This window comes from Oryza glaberrima, chromosome 1 (genome assembly GCF_000147395.1).
Source record: "Oryza glaberrima chromosome 1, OglaRS2, whole genome shotgun sequence".
In the NCBI taxonomy this organism is placed as follows: domain Eukaryota; kingdom Viridiplantae; phylum Streptophyta; class Magnoliopsida; order Poales; family Poaceae; genus Oryza; species Oryza glaberrima.
The window spans coordinates 36,949,019-36,971,803 of record NC_068326.1 but is presented as its reverse complement, the minus strand read 5'-3'; the positions used below and the strand labels follow the sequence as shown (position 1 = coordinate 36,971,803).

The 22,785-nt window shown below is 43.7% G+C and overlaps 2 protein-coding genes and 2 long non-coding RNA genes across 4 annotated transcripts; 3 read left to right on the top strand and 1 right to left on the bottom strand.

Moving 5' to 3' along the window:
• Nucleotides 1-185: 185 nt before the first annotated feature.
• LOC127763636 (uncharacterized) lies at nucleotides 186-1,937 on the top strand. Its single transcript, XM_052288403.1, has one exon. The coding sequence runs from the start codon at nucleotides 438-440 to the stop codon at nucleotides 1,689-1,691; it is 1,254 nt and encodes a 417-aa protein (XP_052144363.1). The 5' UTR covers nucleotides 186-437; the 3' UTR covers nucleotides 1,692-1,937.
• An 8,408-nt stretch (nucleotides 1,938-10,345) lies between these two features.
• Nucleotides 10,346-11,802, bottom strand: LOC127760459 (exocyst complex component EXO70A1-like). The gene has a single exon (XM_052284723.1). The coding sequence runs from the start codon at nucleotides 11,750-11,752 to the stop codon at nucleotides 10,517-10,519; it is 1,236 nt and encodes a 411-aa protein (XP_052140683.1). The 5' UTR covers nucleotides 11,753-11,802; the 3' UTR covers nucleotides 10,346-10,516.
• Nucleotides 11,803-18,654: 6,852 nt separating this feature from the next.
• Nucleotides 18,655-22,148, top strand: LOC127760784 (uncharacterized). The gene is made up of 6 exons (XR_008015136.1): nucleotides 18,655-18,767; nucleotides 19,246-19,318; nucleotides 19,851-19,936; nucleotides 21,089-21,161; nucleotides 21,302-21,373; nucleotides 21,746-22,148. It is a non-coding gene; the product is annotated as an uncharacterized LOC127760784 (long non-coding RNA).
• Nucleotides 22,149-22,231: 83 nt separating this feature from the next.
• On the top strand, nucleotides 22,232-22,785 carry LOC127761988 (uncharacterized). Its single transcript, XR_008015343.1, has 2 exons — nucleotides 22,232-22,343; nucleotides 22,436-22,785. It is a non-coding gene; the product is annotated as an uncharacterized LOC127761988 (long non-coding RNA).

The window sequence follows — 22,785 nt, the reverse complement described above, 5'->3', positions numbered from 1 at the left end:
TGACGTGAAAACACAAGATTTACTACTACTAATAACATACTGATGGTACTAATTTACTGTATGTGGGTGCTCGATGCGCGCGCGGGGAGATAGATAGGTAGATAGTACGTTTTGATTCGCGGTAAAACGTGGCGGGTGGCATTGTATGGACTATGGAGAAGCAAAGCTTACGTCCCGGAATAAAGAAGCGCATCTCGATCTCGGCCATCTCGGGCGGCATCACCCAGACAAAGATTTCAGAGCGCATATGCACCCCTTTCTCCTTCATTAAATACGCCTCAACTCACTTCCTACGCCTCCCTTTCCTCTCCCCCCTCCTCTCCATTCCCATGGCGTCCATGGCGTCGTTGTGCTGAGTTCGTCAGAGCTACCTGCTCCTGCTCCTGCTCGGTCCTCACTACGCTGTCTCTGAGTAGATTTGCTTGCGTTCTTTTGAGATGGAAGTGTTCGACGAGGCGGCGGTGGTGGTGGCTGCGCCGCCTCCTCCGCAGCCGGAATGCGGGGCGGCGGCGGCGGTGGTGGGCGGCGAGCCCGGGTGGTCCTCGCCGTCCCCGGCCGCGTCGCCGGAGTTCGAGTTCTGGATGGTGGGGAAGAACCCCTCCTCGTTCCAGTCCCCCGCTCTGCTCACCGCCGACGAGCTCTTCTCCGACGGCATTGTGCTCCCGCTCCGCACCCTCCAGCAGGTGCCCTCCGGTGAAGGCGACGGCGAAGGTGAGGAGGGCGAGGGCGAGGGCGATGCCGCCGCCGTGGAGTCCTCTGATTTGCCGGAGGCGGCGGCGCAGCGGGTCGCGGAGTCCGGGGGCCCCGCGCCGACGCCGGACCTCCCGGCGGTGACGTTCAAGTGGAAGGACATCTTCAAGGCGACCGGCGGCGGGGAGTCCAAGGACCGGAAGAAGGTGGAGCGCCGCGTCAGCAGCGTCGGCGGCAACGGCGAGCTCATCAACATCAACATATGGCCCTTCTCCCGGAGCCGCTCGGCCGGCCACTCCGCCGCTGGCGCCGGCACCGCGGCGGCGGGAGCGGCCTTGAGCCGCAACAAGTCAAATCCCAATGCCAATGTCAACGCCAACGCCAGCAATAACGCCGCCGCCGCAGCCGCAGCCGCAGCCACCGCACCGGCCGCCGCGACGGCGCCAGGGCCCGCGCCCGCGCGCAAGGTGAGCAGCGCGCCGTGCTCCCGGAGCAACTCCCGCGGAGAGACCTCCGCCGCCGCGCCGCCGCCGTCCATTGCCACCGCCGCATGTGCAGCCGCCGCCGCCGCAGCAACCGCCCCGGCGCCAGCACCCGCCACCTCCATGCTGAGGAGGCTGGTGCCCGGTCATGGACGAACAGGCGCCCTCACCGTCACCGGCATCCGCCTCGGCCGCGCCAGCCCCGTCTGGCAGCTCAGGCGCAACAAGCTGCAGCAGCAAGGCGCCGCGGCCGAGCAGAAGCAGAGCAGCGACACCCCCACCCCCACCACCGCCGCCACCAAGAAGAAGGCCACCGCCACCACAACCACAGCAGCAACCCCCACCACCCAAGACGTCGACGGCGAGGACAAGGCCGCGGCGAGCGCGACCACGCCAGCGGCGGCGGCAACCGCCGGTTGCCGGAACAACGCGTCGTGCTCGGAAGCCGGCGGCGAGGAAAGCAACCCGCCGCAGGGGCTGTTCGGCCTCCGGACCTTCTTCTCCAAGAAGGTGTACTGATTGCGATTCGTCCACGTTTATTTTTGTACATAGCATTCGAGCTATAGCTTACTCCATAGCTGCTGGCTCATTCAATTCACATCTCCTCCTCCTCCCCTTTCACTTCGATTCAGCAAGAGTAGCTTTTAGCTTTTCTTTCTTCTTCTCCATTGTACTTCTACTAATCTACTGCTCCTTCTACTACATGCAAAAATGCAACCGCTAAGCTCAAGTGCATTTACCCGCGTAATTAAAACGGTGTTCCTTAACAGCGTAACGTCCATACACGCACCGATGGAGATTGAAACCGTTTTGAGCTCAGCTCAGAGCTGTTGCTCACTGGCATGTGAATCTGTGAGGTGAAACATTAGCTCATGGGGTTTGGTTGTTGGCGAGTGGAGTAGAGTACTACCTACCACCTAAAATAAGTACAGTCGTGAGTATCCGTGTCTAACGTTTTACCGTTCGTCTTATTTGAAAAATTTATAAAAAAACTAAAAAGTCATTTATAAAGTATTATTCATGTATTATCATCTAATAACAATAAAAATACTAATCATAAAAAAATTTTAAAATAAGATGAACGGTCAAATATTAGATATAAATAGTGTAAAACTGCATTTATTTCGGGACGAGGGAGCGTACGAGATGGCATGACATGAGATGGAGAATGATGTGTGCGCAAAAAGGCTGGGAAAAGTCAGCTAGGAGAGGGAGGGGGTAAGCAGAGGCCACACTGCCCTCCTGCAGCGTTTGTCCCATCGCACAAGCAGATCCACCGATCCATACATCGTGCAAGATGCGCCCAGTGGCTACGCAACAAGCAAATGCCCAATAATGCTCAGTACTTGAGCTTGAGCGCGCCGAGCTAGCCACACCGATCCACTGATTGATCGATCGCTCGCCAGTCGCAAGCTGTGGACACTGTAGAGCTAGCGAGCATGTACGTATCATCCATCAAACTTTTGTACGCTTCCCACTGTTGCCCATGCCTCCCTCCCTGCACATCCATCTTCGATCCAGCTAATAAAATAAGGTTATGTTTAGTTTAGCGTAAAGTTTAGATTTTTTTTTTTGAAAAACTTTCCTTGAGTTTATCTCTCTCATCTGATTCCTATATTTTTTCTGCGGTCTAATTAAACGGTTATTCCTGTGTTTTGTAATTCTCTGTTTTACACTTGCATTCCTATCAGAATCCTATGTTTTTTCTATTCCTCTGGTTTTTTAACCCTATGATTTAAAGGGCCTAAAAGTGTTGTGATTTTGGGACCAGAGGAGCGGATTAAGCTGTAAATAATGGCAGTAGTTAGTGGTGGCACAGTACATCCCTGCGGTGGAAAAAAAAGTGAAAGGAGCATGTACAGTGGCGGTGTTTAAGGATCATCGGTCCAGTGAGCCCATCTAAACCTAAAATCTTTATCTCTCTAAGCTGTCGAACTAACAAAGTACTACCAGTATTACTTCATTCCAGTAAAAATAAATAAATATGTTGAAGCAGCTAGCAATAGTGGTCACCCTGCGCACCCACGGCCCCGGTCTTTACGCACTAATATAGTACTGGTGGACACACAGTACCACACACTATATCACTATTCGCTACAGATAGTAATAATAATTAGAGCAAGTTTAATAGTATAGTCAACTACTAACTGTAAATCATCTAGAGCCAATATAATAGCTAATTCATATAATAGTTACTTACTATACTATTAATACCTAGTCCCACATATCAGACACACGTTACGGATTTTAGTCCCACATATCAGACACACGTTACGTCTTAAAATCCGTGCTACAGCTGGCTACAGATCTGTAGCCCGCTGCTCTTCTCTTTTTTCATTTATCTTTTTAAAACATGTTTATAGCTGGTTTATAGCCTGCTGTTGTATGTGCTCTGGTAGTAGATAGTATAAACAAACGATCAGAGCATGCATGCATGCTTCAAGTTAATTTAACAAGTCCGGGGTTACTAGTTGAAGTGAGAGAGGGAAGATGAGCGATTGCCGATCGATTTGATTAGGGATAGAAAGCGTACGTGCAGCATCTAACCGGGGGTATCTAATCTGAAGCTACTCGTACTAATCTAATCTGATGCGTGCAGTGCAGTGCAGTGCAGACGTTTGATGCAAGTGGGCCGGCAGCGGCTGACCCCGGCGCCTGGATGGCGAGTTGATTTTTTTCGCGGCTTCGAGGTTGCTGTGCTGTGCTCCTTCGTTTTTCGTTCGAACTTTTGCTTTTTATTATCCCCTTTTTCTTTTTTCCCCCTCTCTCTTTTCTTTGTAGTTTGGACAAAAAGTACAGGCGATGCAGGGGGGGCAGCAGAGGGAGGATGGAAGGGGGAATCAACCCGATGAGACGCTCCTATCAGCTTTGACGTCTCATGTGCCTTGAGATTTGGGGCTTTCCATCCATCCAGTGATCGATCGAGCGAGTGACCCAGGCGCCCATCCCGAGCTAGCCGGCTGCATCGGCAACGCGCGGTAGTAGTACTACACTTGTTGGTGGTTGGTTGCAGAGGTGGCGGTGGTGGTGGTGGTGGCTGCAGGGCATGGGCAGCAGAGCAGCACATGCCATGTCGATCGATCGGCAACGGCAACGGCAACAGGGAATCCACCACACGTACTACTGTATATCGCCGGGCGTTTGCTCGGTTGGATGCGGGTGGTGAAGAGGAGGAGGAGGAGGAGGAGCAGCAGCTACATCTACAGCTAAGGGCCAGAGGCTCCCCACTGGGAACACACCAAATGTGGTGGTACTACTGCATGCTGTCACCACTCGCTGCTGCTCCTGCGTTTTGTGTGTGTGTGTGTGTGTGTTGCGTGCGGGGCGGTTAAAAAACAGTGGCGCGCAGCAGTTAACTGACCGTTATGGTAGAGAGGAGAGCTGCCTGCGATGAGAGCGCGTACTGCTGCTGAAAGTTTGGAGTTCGACGGATTAGTCAATGTTGCTAAAGAATATATACCTGTGCTTTAGCGGAACATCGCCGCTACAGGAAGGTGCTTTAATTCGAAACGAATATGTTGCAAAATTGGTTAATCAGAACATGTATGTCGCTTCTCTTTTCCGTGTTTAGTTGTTCGCAAGGGTGGACTGATTAGTATATCATCGCTGTATAGTGCGGTAGGAGTAGAGCTGATAAAGATTTGGCGTCAAGAAAAAGAGTGGATGATACAGATTCTGGCCGCGTTTGCCTTCAACATGTGGACCGACCTCGCATGCATGGCGCCAGCAGTAACAGTCATTCCCTCGGCGAACGCAAGCACCCCCCTTGCCCGGCAAATCAGTTTTAATTTGCTTGGACACATGACATCGCCCCATGCATGCATAGCAAATGCAATTAGCCATAGCCGAGAGATTGCAGCTTTGTTAGCGTGACTAATCGGCCATGGGCGGCGATAAGAAGCAAAGCAAAGCATTATTAACCGGAGAAGAGAAAGATACAGGTAGGCAAAGGATGAAACGGAGTATAATCTTGCAACGTACTAACCTCCGTGTGCGCGCCCTCAGCGAGAATGCATGCAGCTGGTGCCTGATCGCTCGCTTTGCTCCCATCCAATCAGGCAGCTGCAGCCTCAGCCTCCCTTCCTGCTCGTACCAATCAACAGTTACCACCCACAGACAACTGCAGAGGTAAAACAGCTGCCGACAAATATCATTTTCACTTTCACATGCACGGATTCGAAATTCGATAATGGCGACACCACAGACACACAGTAAACTCTGTAAAAAACTAAAAACCCTCCATGATGTGCTTGGATCTGTTGCCATGGGTTTCTCGGCGAAAACAGAGCAACAACACAGCCCCTACAAGTGTCTGTTGTTCCATGATTGGCATGCGAAAATCATATGCGGCCGCGTGTTGTTGTTGCTGCTGCTACAGAAAGAACAACCCAAGTTGGGGATCCGAATTTTGTCCGGTCAAACGAAACCGCGCGCGGGGCACGACGGCGCGAGACGGGCAAAGCCAGCACGTACGGGCGGATCGATCGATCGAACAGCATAAAACCCAGAGATCGAGACGTGACGCACCATGGACGCAACGCCACCGCATGCTTGAGGTTTTCCTAATCCTCTTTGGAATCTCGGGTGACGTGATAGCCCAAGGGTTTAGTCGACATGACAGGCCGTTGTTGACACTCCTCCAAGTACAGCTAGCTACTCCCTCCATTAAAAAAACAATCTTATTAAAGTAGGACAACCTAATACAACAAATCTACATATAGAGTATATCCTGATTCGTTGTACTATAATATATCAAATTCTAATACTATGTTGATTTTTTTAAGGGACGGTGAGAGTAGTGAAGTAGTCTGGCGACTGTCGTACTATTTTTCTATGGGAACAATTCTCCATCAGTTGAAAATTTTATATATTTATATTTTAATTTACTTAGTGGTTATCACCTTCATCTCATATTATTGCATTTTAGAATGAGTTAAATTTCATGCTAAGTAGCAGCATTTTAAAGCAAAGGTAGTAACTTCACTACGACACTCACAGAACTTAAAAAAAAGTTACTCCCTCCGTCTCAAATTACTTGTCTCTTTAGAATTTAAATTTTGTCTCAAAATATTTATCACAATAGAATATTACTTGTCTCATCAATCACTTATAATTCAAATTTATCCTTTTTCTACCCTCAACCACCCTCCTATATCCAGCCATACAATATTTAATATCTGGGTAGTAAAATCTTTTTTTCCTAAACCTAAATATATGCTAAATAACCTAGAACAATAAATAACATGGGATGGAGGGAGTAAATTTCATACTCCCTATAATTGAAATAAGTAGTACCAACGCGTATACTAGGAATAATACCGGTTCGGTAAGAATTTCTACCCCATTTGAATCGTTTGATAGCACAATCGTAAGGGTGTGCGATTTTAACCTTGAAGTCCTGTCTGGCCGTGTTCAACCTTTACCTTGCTCACAACTTCTTTAAAAAATATTTGGAGCGATGTCTCTCCCTTATAATCTCGTTTTTTTCATCGGAGTTATTACTTTGTCAAAAAAATTCCTATATGTGTCCAGGTTCGTAGGTAGGATTATTTTTTTGGATGGAGGGGTAAGTTCCACCATCTTCATTCTAAGATCCTGTTTAGATCCCTCCAAAATTTTACACCATATCACATCAAACGTTTGAACACCTATAAAAAGTATTAAATATAGACTAAAAAATTAACTAATTGCATAGATTGCGACTAATTTGTGAGACGAATCTTTTGAGACTAATTGCTTCATGATTTGACAATGTGGTGCTACAATAAACATTTGCTAATGACAAATTAATTAGGCTTAATAAATTCATATCGCGGTTTACTGACGGATTCTGTAATTAGTTTTTTATTAGTGTCCGAACACCCCATACAACACCATATATAATATTCGATGTGACACAACAAAACTTTGCATCGCTGGATCTGAACACCCCTTAGGCCCTAAGGCCTGGTTTAGGTGGTGTTTGGATCTAGGGACTTAACTTTAGTCCCTGTATTTATACACTAATTTAAAGTATTAAATATAAACTATTTACAAAACTAATTACATAAATAAAAGCTAATTTGCGAGACAAATTTTTTAAGCCTAATTAATCTATAATTAGAGAATGTTTACTGTAGCATCACATAGGCTAATCATGGATTAATTAGGCTCAATAGATTCGTCTCGCGAATTAGTCCAAGATTATAGATGGGTTTTATTAATAGTCTACATTTAATATTTATAATTAGTATCCAAACATTCGATGTAAATGGGACTTAAAAGTTTTAGTCCCTGTTCTCAAAAAAAGTTTTAGTCACGTCTAAACAGTGTCTTAGTTCCCAACTTTTTTCTTCAAACTTCCAACTTTTCCATCACATCAAAACTTTCCTACATACACAAACTTTCAACTTTTCCATCACATCTTTCCAATCTCAATCAAACTTTTAATTTTGACGTGAACTGAACACACCAGTACTAGCACTAGGAGAAGGAGTCGTTGTACAGCTAGCTGCTAGTCCGACCTATTCCCTCCGTCCTAAAAAAAGTCAAACTCTGGGTTTCCGTGCTAATGTTTGACTGTCCGTCTTAGGCTGTGTTTAGTTGGATCCAAAGTTTGGATTTTGGTTGAAATTGGAGATGATGTGACTGAAAAGTTGTGTGTGTATGACCGGTTGATGTGATGGAAAAGGACTGAAGTTTGAATCTAAATTTTAGATCTAAACACAGCTTATATGATTTTCTTTAATTAGTATTTTCATTGTTGTTAGATGATAAAACAAGATTAATACTTTATGCGTGACTTATCTTTTTAATTTTTTTCATAATTTTTTCAAATAAGACGGATATTCAAACGTTAGACACGGAAACCAGGGTTTGTCTTTTTTTTTTTTTTTTAGGATGGAGGGAGTATGTGTTCAATCTATGGGGCTGGGCATGGATGGGTACGTTAGTGCTGCAAAGCGCCGTGGCAGAACGGAACTTGCCGGCCGATGCGGGAACAGACAGCCGCGCATCACAGGTCCCCGTGACTCGCTCGCTCCACCGATTTCACCGGTTTTGTCGTACGCCACCGGCCGGCCTCTCCTTCCATTCTGCCTTTCATTCCGTATGCTACTACTATCGCTGCTGCTGTAACCATATACCCACTCCATGTCAATAAAAAAAACTAATCATAGTTACGAATCTGAATATATACGTGTCTAGATTTATAGCTAGAAATTAAGATTAGTTTTATTTTCTGTGACGGAGTAGTACTCCTATATGAGATTGCTTTCATTTGCTGCCGATGCTGCTGCAGGCAAAGGCCCTCTGATGAGAGTGACGAGAGAGCTGCAGCTAGCGTTCAGACGGGGGGCAGTGGCTGTCTGTACTATCTGGCCTATCTCGCTCATTTCTGCCTTGATAGCTTCTTAATTTCTTTCGTACCCTGCCCCCCGTATCTTGTGCTACTGTTTCGGTTGATTTCTTGCGTCCATGCTACTAATCACCATCTTGCTTGTTGATGCAAGTTCGGAACAGCGAAATCTCTGAGAAAACTGTACATCTGTGCGCAGAAAAACCTGCCAATTTCTGTTTCGCCCCACTGATGTAGTGCTGTCGCGCTCGAATTCAGTTTCGGCAAAGAATCTGTACGCTTACCTAAATGGGCCTCCAAATTGCTGCAGAGAAAAGGAAAAAAAAAATCCAATCTAACTCTCCCGAAATATAAGTTGAATCTGATTTATATATCTCAATCACAAAACTGAGTATAATGACTCTCTCAACTATTAAAACCACGGTTGACGGTGAAGTCGAGCCTTCTCTCCGTTTGGCTCTCTTTCCGTCGCCTTGTAATTAATAGAGATGGAGAAAAAAAAAGAGTAGATAGAAAGGGGATGAGGAAGGAAGTAGAGAGAGGATGACACATGAGTCCTTTTTTTTTCTTTGAGAGGTTATATATGTGAGTCTTACATTCTGACTTTGCGAGTCAACCACAATCAACATGCCATGTCAGCAGAAATCATTTTCAAAACATCGAATGAGTCGATTTGCATCGATTTTAAAAGATTGGGGAGACGTTATGCCCGATTTTATCGTTGAGGGTGGTAATTCAATCGTAAGCAAGAGATGAGTGACGGAAAATAGACTTATCCCCGGAAGAAACGACATTTTCCATATGGGCCTCTGGTCTCTGGACTACCGTAACAAGCCGACGCATTGCAGCCCAACACGTGACGCGTCAACGCTAATCCCGTCCCGGGCTCAACACCACTTGTTGAGCCCGTCAATTTCGTGGCGTACCAATAGCCGTTGGATCAGGCTGCGCGTGCGTCCAGGATTAAGATGGCGGATTCATTTGTCAAATAGCCCCTCCCACTATTCGCATTTCATATATCTCTCCCCTTCTCTCCTTCCGCCGCTCCCCCACCCGAGACGACTCGTCGGCGGCGGAGCTCCGGCCAACCCACGGCGGCGGGCCGGGACAAGGTAGCGGAGATGATGCACCGAAGGTTACCCGGCGGCGGCGGCGGCAGCACATCAGCTGGTGAAGGGGGAGGAGGAATTGAAGGATGGGGATTCGAAGAAAGTACGGCGCGGCTGCTGCCCTAGGCGAAGGCGTTGGGCTCTCCGTGGCAAGAACGCCGCCGGTCGCGACCACCATCTGGCGGTATCCCGGGTGGCAGCAGAGTACCAGACTGCAATCCTGGCTGCTGAGGTAACATTTGTGGTTTTAACAAGGGAAAATTCGAGTTGAGAAGCACGATATTTTTCGTACTGAATTTTCTGTGCATCTGTGGCTTAAGATTTTACAGCGACGAGAAATTATCCGTGAATTAGATTTGAGATGACAGATGATAGACCACATGCCTGAGCATTATCCAACATTTCATATGGATAGTCACAAGGGGTGAAGCACAATTGTGTTATTGGCATCAATAGTTGATGAAAAACGATTATGTGATTAGATCAGTTATGGTCATACAGCATAAGATGCTCAATGCTTAGGGAGTGCCATTTGATTTCTTAGTCAATTGCTGAATATACTGGCAGCAAATGGAAGACAACGAATGTTCAAGCACCGAGTCGAAAAATTCTTTGGATTTTGAACTAACTTAGATTTGTATATGCAGGGCACAGATGCAACTTGTGAAGATATATTTGTTTATCTTTCAGGTTCTATTTCTCAGGTTTTATCTGATAATGTTCACAAGTAGAATGAAATTATTATCTTTCATCTAGAACTGTTATATACTGCATCGTTGATTACATGCAAAATAAATCTTAGAGAAAAAAGGAAAATAGGCGGAGAACAACAGTGTCCCCAAGACCCAAACATCCCACAGGACCTGGAAACATACAATTGGCGTACCATGTAACTGATGCTATTCTGTTCTTCCTTCAAATAGCTTCATCAATTGTGCCTTCAGCAGCTCAGGGGTATACCACTCATGCTTTCTCTTAGCCTTCATATACTTGTCAAGGTGTGCTTGGTAAGCCAAGATTACCTTGTCACAGACAGCTCGCCGCACTTTCTCCCGAAGCTGAGGATCTTCCACCTTCCAGCACTCTTGGTTATAATAAGTTGAATCGAACTGGAGGCTAAACCTTACGGTACTGGAAGGCTGACTGAAGCAGCCACCAAGCATGCCTGTCCTGGCACTGAGGCATGATATTGCAGGCCCCCATGACAAGTCCACATAAGTCTTCAAATACTGCTCGATGAATTCTCTGTGCACTTGAACCCATGACTGCCCCAGGAGTGAGATCAGCTCTGAACCCTCCACTTGCTTGACAACAAAATGCAGGTTGTTCATAAGAAAGAAGCATTGTAAACCTTGAGATTCATAGGCCTCAGGTGCCTTGTTGAGCATGGATTCCAAGCAGATAATCAGATCTTGCACAATATGATCCAAGGAGTCCATCCGCTCATTGTCCTTGTTGCGATCATCATTTCCGAGGATGAGACCAAGTGTGGTCTTATGATGCAACAACAACCTGATGTAATTCATGACATAGCGAGTCACTTCATGGATTCCCCCACCTGGTGGTACACGCCTAGAAGCACGGGTTTGGATCAAAATTTTAAGCTCACGAAGCATGTGGTACACGGCCATCCTTAGCTTCTGCAGTGTGTCATCATACTTTGCCACGCTGAACTCTTCTGGACGACATTGCGATACAAGGAAGAAGTCTGGGTTGAGTACCTTGAGCAGCCTCAACACCACGAAGAGCTTGTCAGGGGACAATTGTAGCTTGGTGATCTCATCTGCAAAGGCGAGAAGTCGAAGCTTGTATGACCATACGAGTGCATGCTGCCTTCCTGCCTTGCTGTGGATCTCCTTCACCATCGCATCAATCTCTCTCTGCGCCATGTGCCACTGTGACGCCGCAGCCATGTGGTGACCTCCTCTGATGTTGATGATCATTTCGGTGATGTTTTTGCAGGTGTTGGGATCAATTTCTTCAGAGCCGACATTGCTGGAGCCAGAGGCAGATGTCGATGACTCCACGGCACTGGTGGGGAACATGAACGACTCACCGCTAGAGATTGGGGAGGCTGCCATGGTCTGAATTTCTGGAGCTACTAACACTATTTCGTATCTGCAGTTTCTGTTCATGTGATTTGCACATTGTTGTACGGAGATGAAAGGCCTATTCAGTGGTTATAGAGTTGACACTACATTATGGTAATGACTCCGCGTGGAAGAAAAGTCAGAGTTATTTAGTTGATGAAGGGAGTGTTCTCCGTGTGGAAACTAAGACAGCTTACTGAGACCACAAATTGGAACAGATTATACAACACCATATTGTGGTCTCCCTGCTAGCTGGCCCAAAATTGTGTTTGACAAAATGACATAACTGAAAGCGAAAGCCCTTGTCAGAACGCGTGAGTCGTTTTGCTATCTATCTGTCTTTGCTGTATTTTTCCACGAATCGTTGTATCTTTGATTGTTTGGAGGATAAGACATTGCAACTACAGGTAAACACCCTCTTCTTCCCTGAATCTACCAGTTTATTTCTTGAGCGTGTTTGACAGCATTGTACAGTCCTAAGTGTTACAAGTCAACATTTACATGCTTATTTTTTGGGAGAGACACATACACCAACAACTTAACAGTGCAAACCAACAGTAAAAACAATATAGACACAGAATTTGCACAGGTTAAACCAACGAAAAACTCGGTTTAGTTTAAAATCTTGCTTAATTTATCCCCAACTGTCAGTTCATCCATTGTTCTTTCTACCTCATCAGCATATAGGAGGTGCAACATTCCTCTCCGGTGCAGGCTTGTGCTTGATGGAGCGAACTCTCACGTACCTTCGCATCATTCCGATCATCTTCTTCTTCCCGGTCACATGTTCAGGCTGCTTCTCTGCAGCTGCTGCTTCTGCAACTCCCTGAACAGCAGCACCAGCAGCAGCAGCTTCTGCAGCAGCAGAGCTCACCTCTTGGCTTCCAGTGGCGGCATCCTTGGCGCCATTGATGGGCTCGACGTCTATCAGCTCCTGCAGCGAGAGACGCCGCGAGTTGTCTTCACACTGCAGACATTCTTGCTGCTGCTCATGCTGTGCCTCCTCTTCTCCTAGGCTTTGCCTGGGTTTCTGCTGCTCCTGGGCATCTTCAGGCTGCTGCAATGCCTCCTGCTCCGTAGTGTCTTCAGCTTCAGGCTGTGTTGTAGCACATGGACACTGGAACAGATCCTTCAGCTCAGTAACTTGATCTTGCTGCTGCTGCTCGTGTATCATCAGGATCATCTGAGACTGGGTCTCCATGCCTTGGTCTTGGTTGCAATCAGTAATAGTAACCACACTTGCCGTTGCAGGCCTTCTCGTCCTCCGGGACATGGTGAGGTCATATCGTCGCGGCTTGGCTGCACCTGCATCGCATAACCCGGTCGCCATTGCCTGAACCTTGAACAAGATCACATTGAACTATGGAAGTGTGGCTCCCTGTCCTGTGGGATGCATTGTTCATCAGTTTATATATATATATATTTATACCAGCAAGCAGATAGCAACTTGATGAGTTTGCTTGCAAGTCTCCAAGCCATTGGCTTGTGGATTGAGCTCAGATGATCAATGTGAAGTGGGAGTGAAGTGAGCTCAGATGTGTAGTACCACTGCACCGCACGAGGTGATGAAGCTTTCTGAATTTAGCCTCAATGGAAGGACTCAAGGAGTACACAGAGAGTGAAATGGATACAGCATTTGTCAGACTGTTGTACAAGATGACTTAAGCACAAAGTTGAAGTAATGTAGAAAATTAATATGGAACGGATTGATGATATATTTCTTTGTGCACAAGAGAATTATTAGTACGATGTGAGAGCTATGAAAGCTGCTGGAGATTTCGTATGTGGAAGAAAAAGAAGGGGGTTTCTTCCTCATCATCAGCTGCAATGCATGTTCGGCAGCAAGAGATTTTGAGAGAGTTTGTTTCGTTTTCCACGTTCACGCTTTCCGAATTACTAAATGATGTGTTTTTTTTAAAAAAAATTATATACGAAAGTTGCTTTAAAAATCATATTAATTCATTTTTAAAGTTTAAAATAGTTCATACTTAATTAATTATACGCTAATAGCTCATCTCGTTTTACGTATCTTATCAATCTTCTCTTTTCCATTTTACAAATAGACCCCTTTACTTGTATGGATAATTGGATATACCATTTTCACCACGGAATCCGAAACAAACCGCCGGCCATGGCCATGGGCGCCGCCGCCGCATCGATTCGCGACGGAGAACTTCCGCCCGGCGATCGTCCACGCCGGCGAGTCGATCCACGAGAACCTTACTCCTCAAGGCATCCGAGGCGATCTCGTTTCCGTCCCCTCGCTTCGCTTGGCGGTTAGGTCTTCTGTTCTTCAGATGGTGGAAAATCGGAAGGCACCACATCCACCATGTTGATTTCATTCTGCGATGTGCAATTCGTGTGTATTCTCTGATCACTTCTCTGATTTATTTTTTAAAAAATTGCACCGGATATTCACTCGGCTAAGTGCTATCCTACTCTGCAGTGATCACGCGATGCCTCGAAAATAATTCTGAACTTTCTGAATTCGCAGGAACATCTCCTATCTGCAATTAGGCGTACACCCAGGAGGAGCAGCTGAGCCTGACAGGGTTTACGATTCCGAGATGGCCTTCCGTTTCGGGCTCTGGTGGAATGACAGTTTTCACGAAATCCGGTGGAAAGCCGGTAGATTTCGAACAAATTTCATAAACAAACATTTAAATACAAATTCCTTGAGTTTACCAATAAGCTCGTGAAAATCGGTCGGCTTTGACAAAATTCTAAGCGAAATCATCGAAATTTCAATCAGTAACTAGAAAAAGAGATAAACTGAAATTGTTTTCCTTTTTTTAATTCGTTATTCTTTTCTTTCCTACTTCAAATTTCAGTAAATACACGGAATACATCAATTTTTTTTTGAAAATTTATATACCAATAGATTCTATGAATATCATACTATTTATAAGATTTTATTTGCTTTTTTCCTTTTTTTATCAATTCAAATTTGAATTTGGATGAAACTCATCGAAATCTCAGACAGCTTCTACTTTTGAGCCCCGTCGAAACATCGAAATTTCGTGGAATTCGACCGGTTTTCGTTGGAATTGTAAACCCTGAGCCTGAGATCTCCACTTTTTCTGATTGAATTTGCAGTTGCCTCAGATCATTGAGATCACCATGGATCGCTCGCTGCACGAAGGCCCATGACACGGCGAACCTTCCTTGGGCTCTGGGCAGCAAGGCCTGCTCATCTGGTACTGCTCCTATACATCCTTGTCTCTCTCTGTTAGCTGCTTGCATGTTTAGGGCATGTTTAGATCCCTATTAAGTTTTTTCTCCCTATCACATCGAACATTTGAACACCTACATGAAGTATTAAATATAGGCTACAAAAATAACTAATTACACATATCGCAACTAATTTGAGATACAAAACTTTTAAGTCTAATTGCTCCATAATTTGATAATGTGGTGCTACAGTAAACATTTACTAATGACGGATTAATTAGGCTTAATAAATTCGTCTCGCAGTTTACAGACGGATTCTGTAATTTATTTTGTTATTAGACTACGTTTAATACTTCAAATATGTGTCCATATATCCGATATGACACGGCAAAAAATTTTACCCCTGGATTTAAACACCGCCTTAGTATAGTTCATCACCAAGTCACCGGAACTACGCCATGTTCCTTGGTCCTAGGAACGCCGTTCCCGTTTCGGGAACGCGGGAACAATCTCGTTCCCCCACCCCACGTTAAAACATAAAAAATGTAGCGTCCCGCGTTCCTCGATCTCGTTCTTTGTCCCATCGATACGGGAACTTTTGTGACGTAGGTACATTGTCATTTCAAATATTTTCTACACCATTGCAATTGCATTCCACTTGCAGAAGGTAATCGAACTGATAGTCTTTTATAACCTTATTTTTACAAGAAAAGTCTCATTACCAACTTTTTTTTTGGGGGTAAGATTTTGTGTATGAGAGCAATGAGAAGTTGATTGTCCTACATGGGTCAGCAGATCTACTTTTGTACCGAACGGTCGGTTTTGTTATAGATCCTCTTCCTTTTACCCATCCACATCGAATGCATCCATTTTTTTTTATCGGTTTCTGCGGTCCATGGCTCTAGAATAGTTCAATTGATTGATCGAAATTTGGCATCTGTTAATAGAATACCGATGCAATAAGAATCATTAACCTAGGAAAATACCAGTGCAGATTGCTGCCTTTTTTGTCTTTCAAAAAGGTTTGAATTTCGTGTGATCCACAACTTCCAATGATTTTGTGTGCTGCTATTAATTTATCAGCATTGACGCGAAAAAAAGTCGCTCGATAAATTATGCCATATTTTATTCAGTAGGTCTTCAGTTTCGATTGAGCCATAGTATAATGCAATACACCAAATGCAAATTCAACAGATATTTTGCCCCCAAAATCCCTCTTGGCGCCTCTCTGATTAATTTAAGAGGTTCAATGATTTATATGCTTTCCCAAGTCCACAAGCAAACTGCACACGGTCCCATACAAAACTAACGGTACCCGGAGAATGAATGAGCTGCAGAAGAAGAATGCATCAAAGAATCACTGGAACATGTCAGGCTAATTGCCGGGTTAATGCTGGCTTTTGTTTTGGGTTCTTTCCTGTTCTCTCACGCTAACCCCAGCTGGTAACAGTCCCGGATTGCTGCGTCCTAATCATGCAGGTCACGTCCTTGATTTTGGTTTATTTTACGAGGACGTGACACCATGGCGGTGCCTGCCAAAAAAGCCTCCACTTCGCTGCACTGCTGCTGTTGACTAGCACTAGAAAAACAATTTTGCTGTCTGAAAACTGCAGAGGAGTTGAGCATGCGCATGTTCTGTACAGTCATCATGTCGTAAGAGCTTCTAGTAATCTCATCGCTCTCTTTCTAGGAGTTCTTGGAGTATTGTTTTCTTAGGAGGTTTTTTTTGTTCTTATTATGCTAACCATTTCTGCAAGTTAGTCTTTCGCTCTTTCAGAGATACTATGCATTTGCATTATGCCTCTGCTTCTAACAGTCGCCATCAGGTTGATAGCTGAATTTTTGCTTATGCTACTGGGGCCTCCCACCTGAAATGGTACGTTTCAGGCAATGAGATTTGATATGTACATTAGTATGAGCTAACTCTGATTAAAATATTAAACTAACACTGTTTGAAGAATCAAGGCACTTTGAAACGAGATGAAGCATTGGATTCGGATGGTAGAGGGTTCAAGCATGGTAGGAAGTAGTATAGGATGTACTAAGATTAAAGAGTGGGTGTTGTGTTAGGTCTGGGGTCTATACATGGCCACATAGGTAGCGTGCCCTCCTTTTCCATGTTTGTTCAACATGAGCATATTTGCAATTACTAGTAGACAGCTGACAAATGGACCTGAAAAAACTGAGAAACTTAGCTGGTTATTCTCTCACTTGTGTGACTAAATGGCTTTTATATTGATCAATTATACTATGATATGGACAGCCTGTTGTACTAATTGAAATATATATTTCTACCAAAGTGTTGGTTATATAGTCAAATTTAACAACCCTTCCTGATGTCAGAGCTTTGTCAAGACTGGTCATAACATTGGTTCAAATGTATTTGGTTTTCCCAATTTGTTTCTTTTGCATTGGTGATTTGTAAAGCCTTAAGATAGGTGCATTGTCTGGAACCTAATCCCAGTTCGTACAAAAAAGTGATTAGCCATTTCTAGATTAATAGTGCGCTTTTGACATCACCGACCGAAAACGAGGTTAGTTAATAGATGACAGATTTCTGCAACAGTAGATTGCTTGGTCCTACAGCAGTTGCTGTTCCCTTGTTAATTAACTTATCAGGACTGTTAACTGTGTACTAACTGCATGCTTCAGGCGCCATTTGCCATCTCCTTGTGTGTTGACAACTCCAAATCTGACAGCTCCTGAGGTTGATGTAAGCTGATCTTTTATCAACGCAATTCAGGAGCATGGATTTCAATTGCTTGGTTCTTACGAGTTGTTCATGTGAGCATATCACTGTGTCAGTGCTTAGTCCCCTTCCAGGCACGTACAAATGTCAGGGGAGAAAAGTTGCATAATCATTTATCCGCAGTAGGAATAACTCTCCTCTGCATTTCTGAAAAATGTTATCAGTACTCGCTGACATGTCTGTTATCATGAGTTGTTCCTCCCTTTCTTTTTATTCTTTCAGGAGAAAAGCCTGAGCTGAAGCAGTTCTCATCATAGTTTTCAGCTTGGAGTACTCATCTTCCTTTTTGACCTCCGAGGAGAATGAAATTATGCACAATAACTCAATTTTCAGCTTATCCATCTCCATTTAAACATGTCTCTCTCTTTGCCTTGCCAGAAGCATTAAAATCATATTACTGTTCTTTAACATTTCAGGGCATTGTTCATCAACAATCATATGGTCGTGCATACAGTATTGGCTACAGTTTTACAGCTCAGTTTCTCGACAATGTCAGGCTCTGATCCTGAAACTTTTTGAAACATCCATTTGCTTGCTGGTCAAAAGGTCCTTCCACTCAAATCACACCAGCTGACAGTTTTTCTTTTCGAGAGTTCCTGAGTTCTCGAGTGCTGGGTATCCTCAACAGCGCGTGCATTTGACTTCATTGCAAATCCTCTTGCTTATTCCTTCTGCCAAGCATCTTCTTGTTCGTGCTTCTCCATAAATCTAGACAACCTAAGCCTGAACTTTTTCTTGGATAATGAAATAAACCTAAGCATGATCATGCATCTCCGTTCTTTATCAGACAAAAACTTTTTCTTGAGTTTCTTGTCGTAATTCCTCTCCTTAATCCAGCTCATTTTGATCCAGCACCATTTTGTGGCTGACAGTGTGCATCTCTTGTGTTGCAGCTGAAACACGCAATTAAGATCAACTCAACTGCAGCAACTGCTATTAACAAAGGGGCTCTTACTCGTCTAATCATGGTCGTCACGTCTTCCCCTGATGCATCCATCCGCTTCATTATTTTACAGGGGACGTGACAGCATTGGCGGTGCCGGTGTTCGCTGCTCTGCGGCGTCGCCTCACCGTCAGATGTGCATGCATCCACATCAGGTGACATGCAGAACACAGTTAACCCCGGTGATGCAGAGAAAAGTGAGTATAGCTTCTTTCTTCCATGAAGTAGGTGTTGCTGATGGCGTTTCTCCTCAACCGATTTAATGGGCACTAGTACATGCATCGCATGCTAATTAAGCTTCAGTCATTTGTCCTAATGCGATGTTAAGAAGTTAAAGATTGTTATCTTTTCGGTCTAGCCATGATATAAGCCTATACTGCTATGAGTACATATACATGCATCAGAGTAGCTGGTGATGGTGTATCTGTTGCTGTCAGAATTTATTTGTCCAAAATTTTTGGAGTAGGTTTGGTTTATATATCTGCGTCGTACGTATGCGACTTGTTCGAATTTTCTGTTAGACAACAGACGTACATGTCCTTGAATGTTTCTAATCATACTACAAATTGTAGTGGTACATTCAGCGTGACTGCTGCTTTCATATTTTTGGAATTTGGAGCTATGTTTTAACTGTTTAACATGACTTGTGCTCTTACCTGGAACTAATTTTTACAGAAGTTGAAAATTGGAACTTGGACGACTAGTTTACATGAATGACTTTAAGGAGCTGAGGTGGTGTCAGCACATCGTAAGTATTAGTCAGAAGTTATGATCTTACCTCCAGGTGATTTATACTTCTAAATTGTAGGTTTAGTTGCTTGTGTCTGAAAGCTAGTCCTTATCATGATTAGGTTTTAATATATATCAAGTGCCTGAACATTATATTATAGTTTGCATCCATCTCTTTTTGAGTCGTTGATCATATTTGTACTGGAACGGCAACTTTGTACTACCCTTCGTCAGTGAGTTATGATCCTGACAGCAACAGCGATTGTGTCTTCTCAGTTGTGTTAACCCATATTTCTTGCATTTTTATAGCATATCATTGTTGTACTCTGATTTGCTGGCATTATCTTGACAAGTCATTTGGCATGGTCCAAGTACAAAAAGGCATCCTCGTCCATCATCTTGTCCATGTACTCCGTATATTATAAGCTGCAGTAACTGTTAGAACTGACCTGTTATACTGAATACTAATTAGTATAAGCTTGAGACCATTCTGAATGCAGTGGTTAGTAATCGGTAATAGTTAATACTAACAGAAGTACATGCCACTGCAGGAAGATAAGTATAAGCATGGTGGAGCAGATGCAGAGGCATTTCTGTTGGCCTTTCCCACAGTTTCTGAACCAGTAATGAGAATTAGGTAAGCCATAAGCAAAGCAATAGCATTACTAGTAGTTAATTCTGTTCTTCTCCTATCTTTAGATTCTTTCTTGAAGCACCAGCTGCATCTGCAATAGACTAACTATTCATTTTGTATCTGCTATAGAGTACTATTCATTTGTATCTACATGTGACATGTGAATGAATCAGCATGCATGGAGCAAAACTGCAAAAGTGCCAGATCGATCTGATTAATCTATGCACACTTGCACAGTTGATCCAGCTAACTCGTGCAACCACTAAACTACTACTCGTTGCTTAATGCCAGAACAAAATAGATCCTTCAAATTCCTCTCCCCCATTAAAAGATGCCTTTTTGGAGCCTTTGAAACCTTTCAAATTACAATTAGTTTAGTAATCACAACCTGTTGCTAACTGATCAACAAGATGCATTATAATCTAGGGTTGCGGCTTCAAGAGGATTACAGCTGCTGCACTAGGGACAATAACACATCCAGTGATCGTATTGACGATGCATCTCTTATGAAGTATACCTTAATTATACTAATTAAGCTCAAAGACATCCTCTTATAGCCCAATAATTAAACTTCCTCCTCTCCCTTTCCTACCATATGGACGTCACGTCTAATCTGATTAGATGTCCTGCCTGATCACCATGGCAATTGATTTATAAAGCACAGTGACACTATGCCGGCGCCTCCAAATTGCTCACTACCATGAGCTCTCACTCAAAGCCATTGTAACATGAACCCCACATTAACCATCTTTGCAAGTATCCTACATAACTTGGTCTACATTTTTTTTCTTTTCTTCTACATCTGAATATCTGAAGGTATCTTTCTGAATTTAACAGCAGAAATGGCTTGTCTCCTAAGTTTTTGGGAGGGAGTGGGGTCTCTACTTGATTTGTAATAATTTTGCATGAAACCTGCAACTAGTGGTATATTGTATGTTAGGTTGGTTCTTCCCTATCAGACACTTGTTTTAGGTATGCATCTTCCTAACCTCGGCTAGCTATAATGACCGGCCAAAACCTAATTTGGATCGTAATTAGGTTTAGTTTGAAGATTTTGGCATTTGTAGATTGTGTTAGGTTGCTCCTATATATGCAACCTCTTGCTTTTTCGTTTGTGGCCCCCTCTAACAAACCCAAGGTTGGCACGGTTTTTAGGCTTTTTCGGCAGGACATGAAAGGAACATTTTTCAGCATGTCCACTGTCTCCACTGCAAGTTATCTCAGAAAGGTTTTATTCTGAAAAACGCAATTTTATTCGTATATGGTTGTAATATCACTCTAATCATATCTACTCAATCTACTCCGTAATAATCATAAATTTTCCATCATTTCCCTTTTATTTGACAAATGAAGTGATTTTTTAATTAGGCCTATTGTGGACAATATGATTTGAACTGTTGAACCTGGTGTCTCCTCTCCACCACCCCACCCCACCTAGAGGTATTTCCCCTATATAACTCAATTTTTTGAAGAGATGTATGTCACCATTTGTCTACTGCAAGTTGATTTGCAATACTACATTTTTGGAGGTCTCTAAACAATTTAACAAAATGGACCTGAGAAGGCATGATTTTAATGTCATAAGCACTCGGATCCACGAACTCGTGAGCTCTTCTAATTTATTTGACTAATGGATTGGCAACCAAACCCCATTTTTTTATGAAAAGAATAGTAATTTTTATTAACAACTGAAGCTGTTCTTATTTGCCATAGGAAGTTGGAAAAAAGAAACAGAACATCTTGACTGGAATAAATTCATTCTCTTGGTGACGGGTTCAATTCGTCTGCTAACTGCATTTTTGAACTTTACAGCTCAAATTTCAGCTGCCGTTTTTCGGTGAGAATGACAGATCCAAGAGGAGATAAAAGAGAGACGAAAAAAGGTTGCTTTTCTCTGTCATGCTCCGATTCCATTGAGAAGAAAATGTGCCCAGCACTACACCTAGAATCTTGACAGCATTAGACATGGAGAGATGTGAATGTGCATAGCCTGTGTATATCTTTCCGACAGTAACGTCTTAGGCGACCAAACCCTAAAATCTCCCATAAAACCGTGGCTAAAAACATTGCACAGGAACAGTGACAGGTACCACTCTAGGCCTGAAACTGAAGTGCCAAACTGTTCAGGTAAAGAAACGTATCAACTTTTATCGACCCTCTGATTTTCAAAGCCACTGGTACGTTCAGAATTACAGAAGAAGCATGATATTGTCTTAACTCCTAGTCCATGGTAATATCTTCTGAACTGGAATTATACAAGGAAACATATGCATTTCATCTCAAACTTTTTCTCACTATAGATGCAATTGGTAAGGTTGTTGCTGGTTTCTTCAGATCTGCCGAATGAAACTGGGTATTATTATGCTATCTAAGTTGAAGCATAAAGAAAGCCGCATGATGGAGATTATATGTAAGATTGAACCTTTTCTTTGTCACAACTAAGACTTGGAACAATTCTGTCTGAAGACTTGAAAAATTCTGTCTGAAGCTTTGTTGATGTAGGTCTGAAACCTCAGGAGTTGACAGTGAAAACCAGGCGAACAAACCGCGGTATAATTCAGATGTCGCTTCACATCGAATTCAGATCAGCGCGCAATTCATTCAAAATTAAGTTTGTAATGCGACATGGATGGAACAGCCGTGATGTAGACATCATTAGTTAGTATTAGCCTTAATAACAATCATGGACCAGTTAGTACTACGTAGTTACTGTTGGTCAAACGAAAAAAAAATAACAGATCACTCCTGCACGAACCAACGGCCGTGCGTTTTGTAGTAGATGGTAGCAGTTGTTTGGACGGCAATTCTTTTTATGTTTGGAGAGATGACACTGCCGTCATCATGTCTGGCTA

What these genes read in the sequence shown, in the direction of transcription:
- LOC127760459 (XM_052284723.1), bottom strand. Translation starts at nt 11,752, where the DNA reads ATGAACAGAAACTGCAGATACGAAATAGTGTTAGTAGCTCCAGAAATT.
- LOC127763636 (XM_052288403.1), top strand. Translation starts at nt 438, where the DNA reads ATGGAAGTGTTCGACGAGGCGGCGGTGGTGGTGGCTGCGCCGCCTCCT.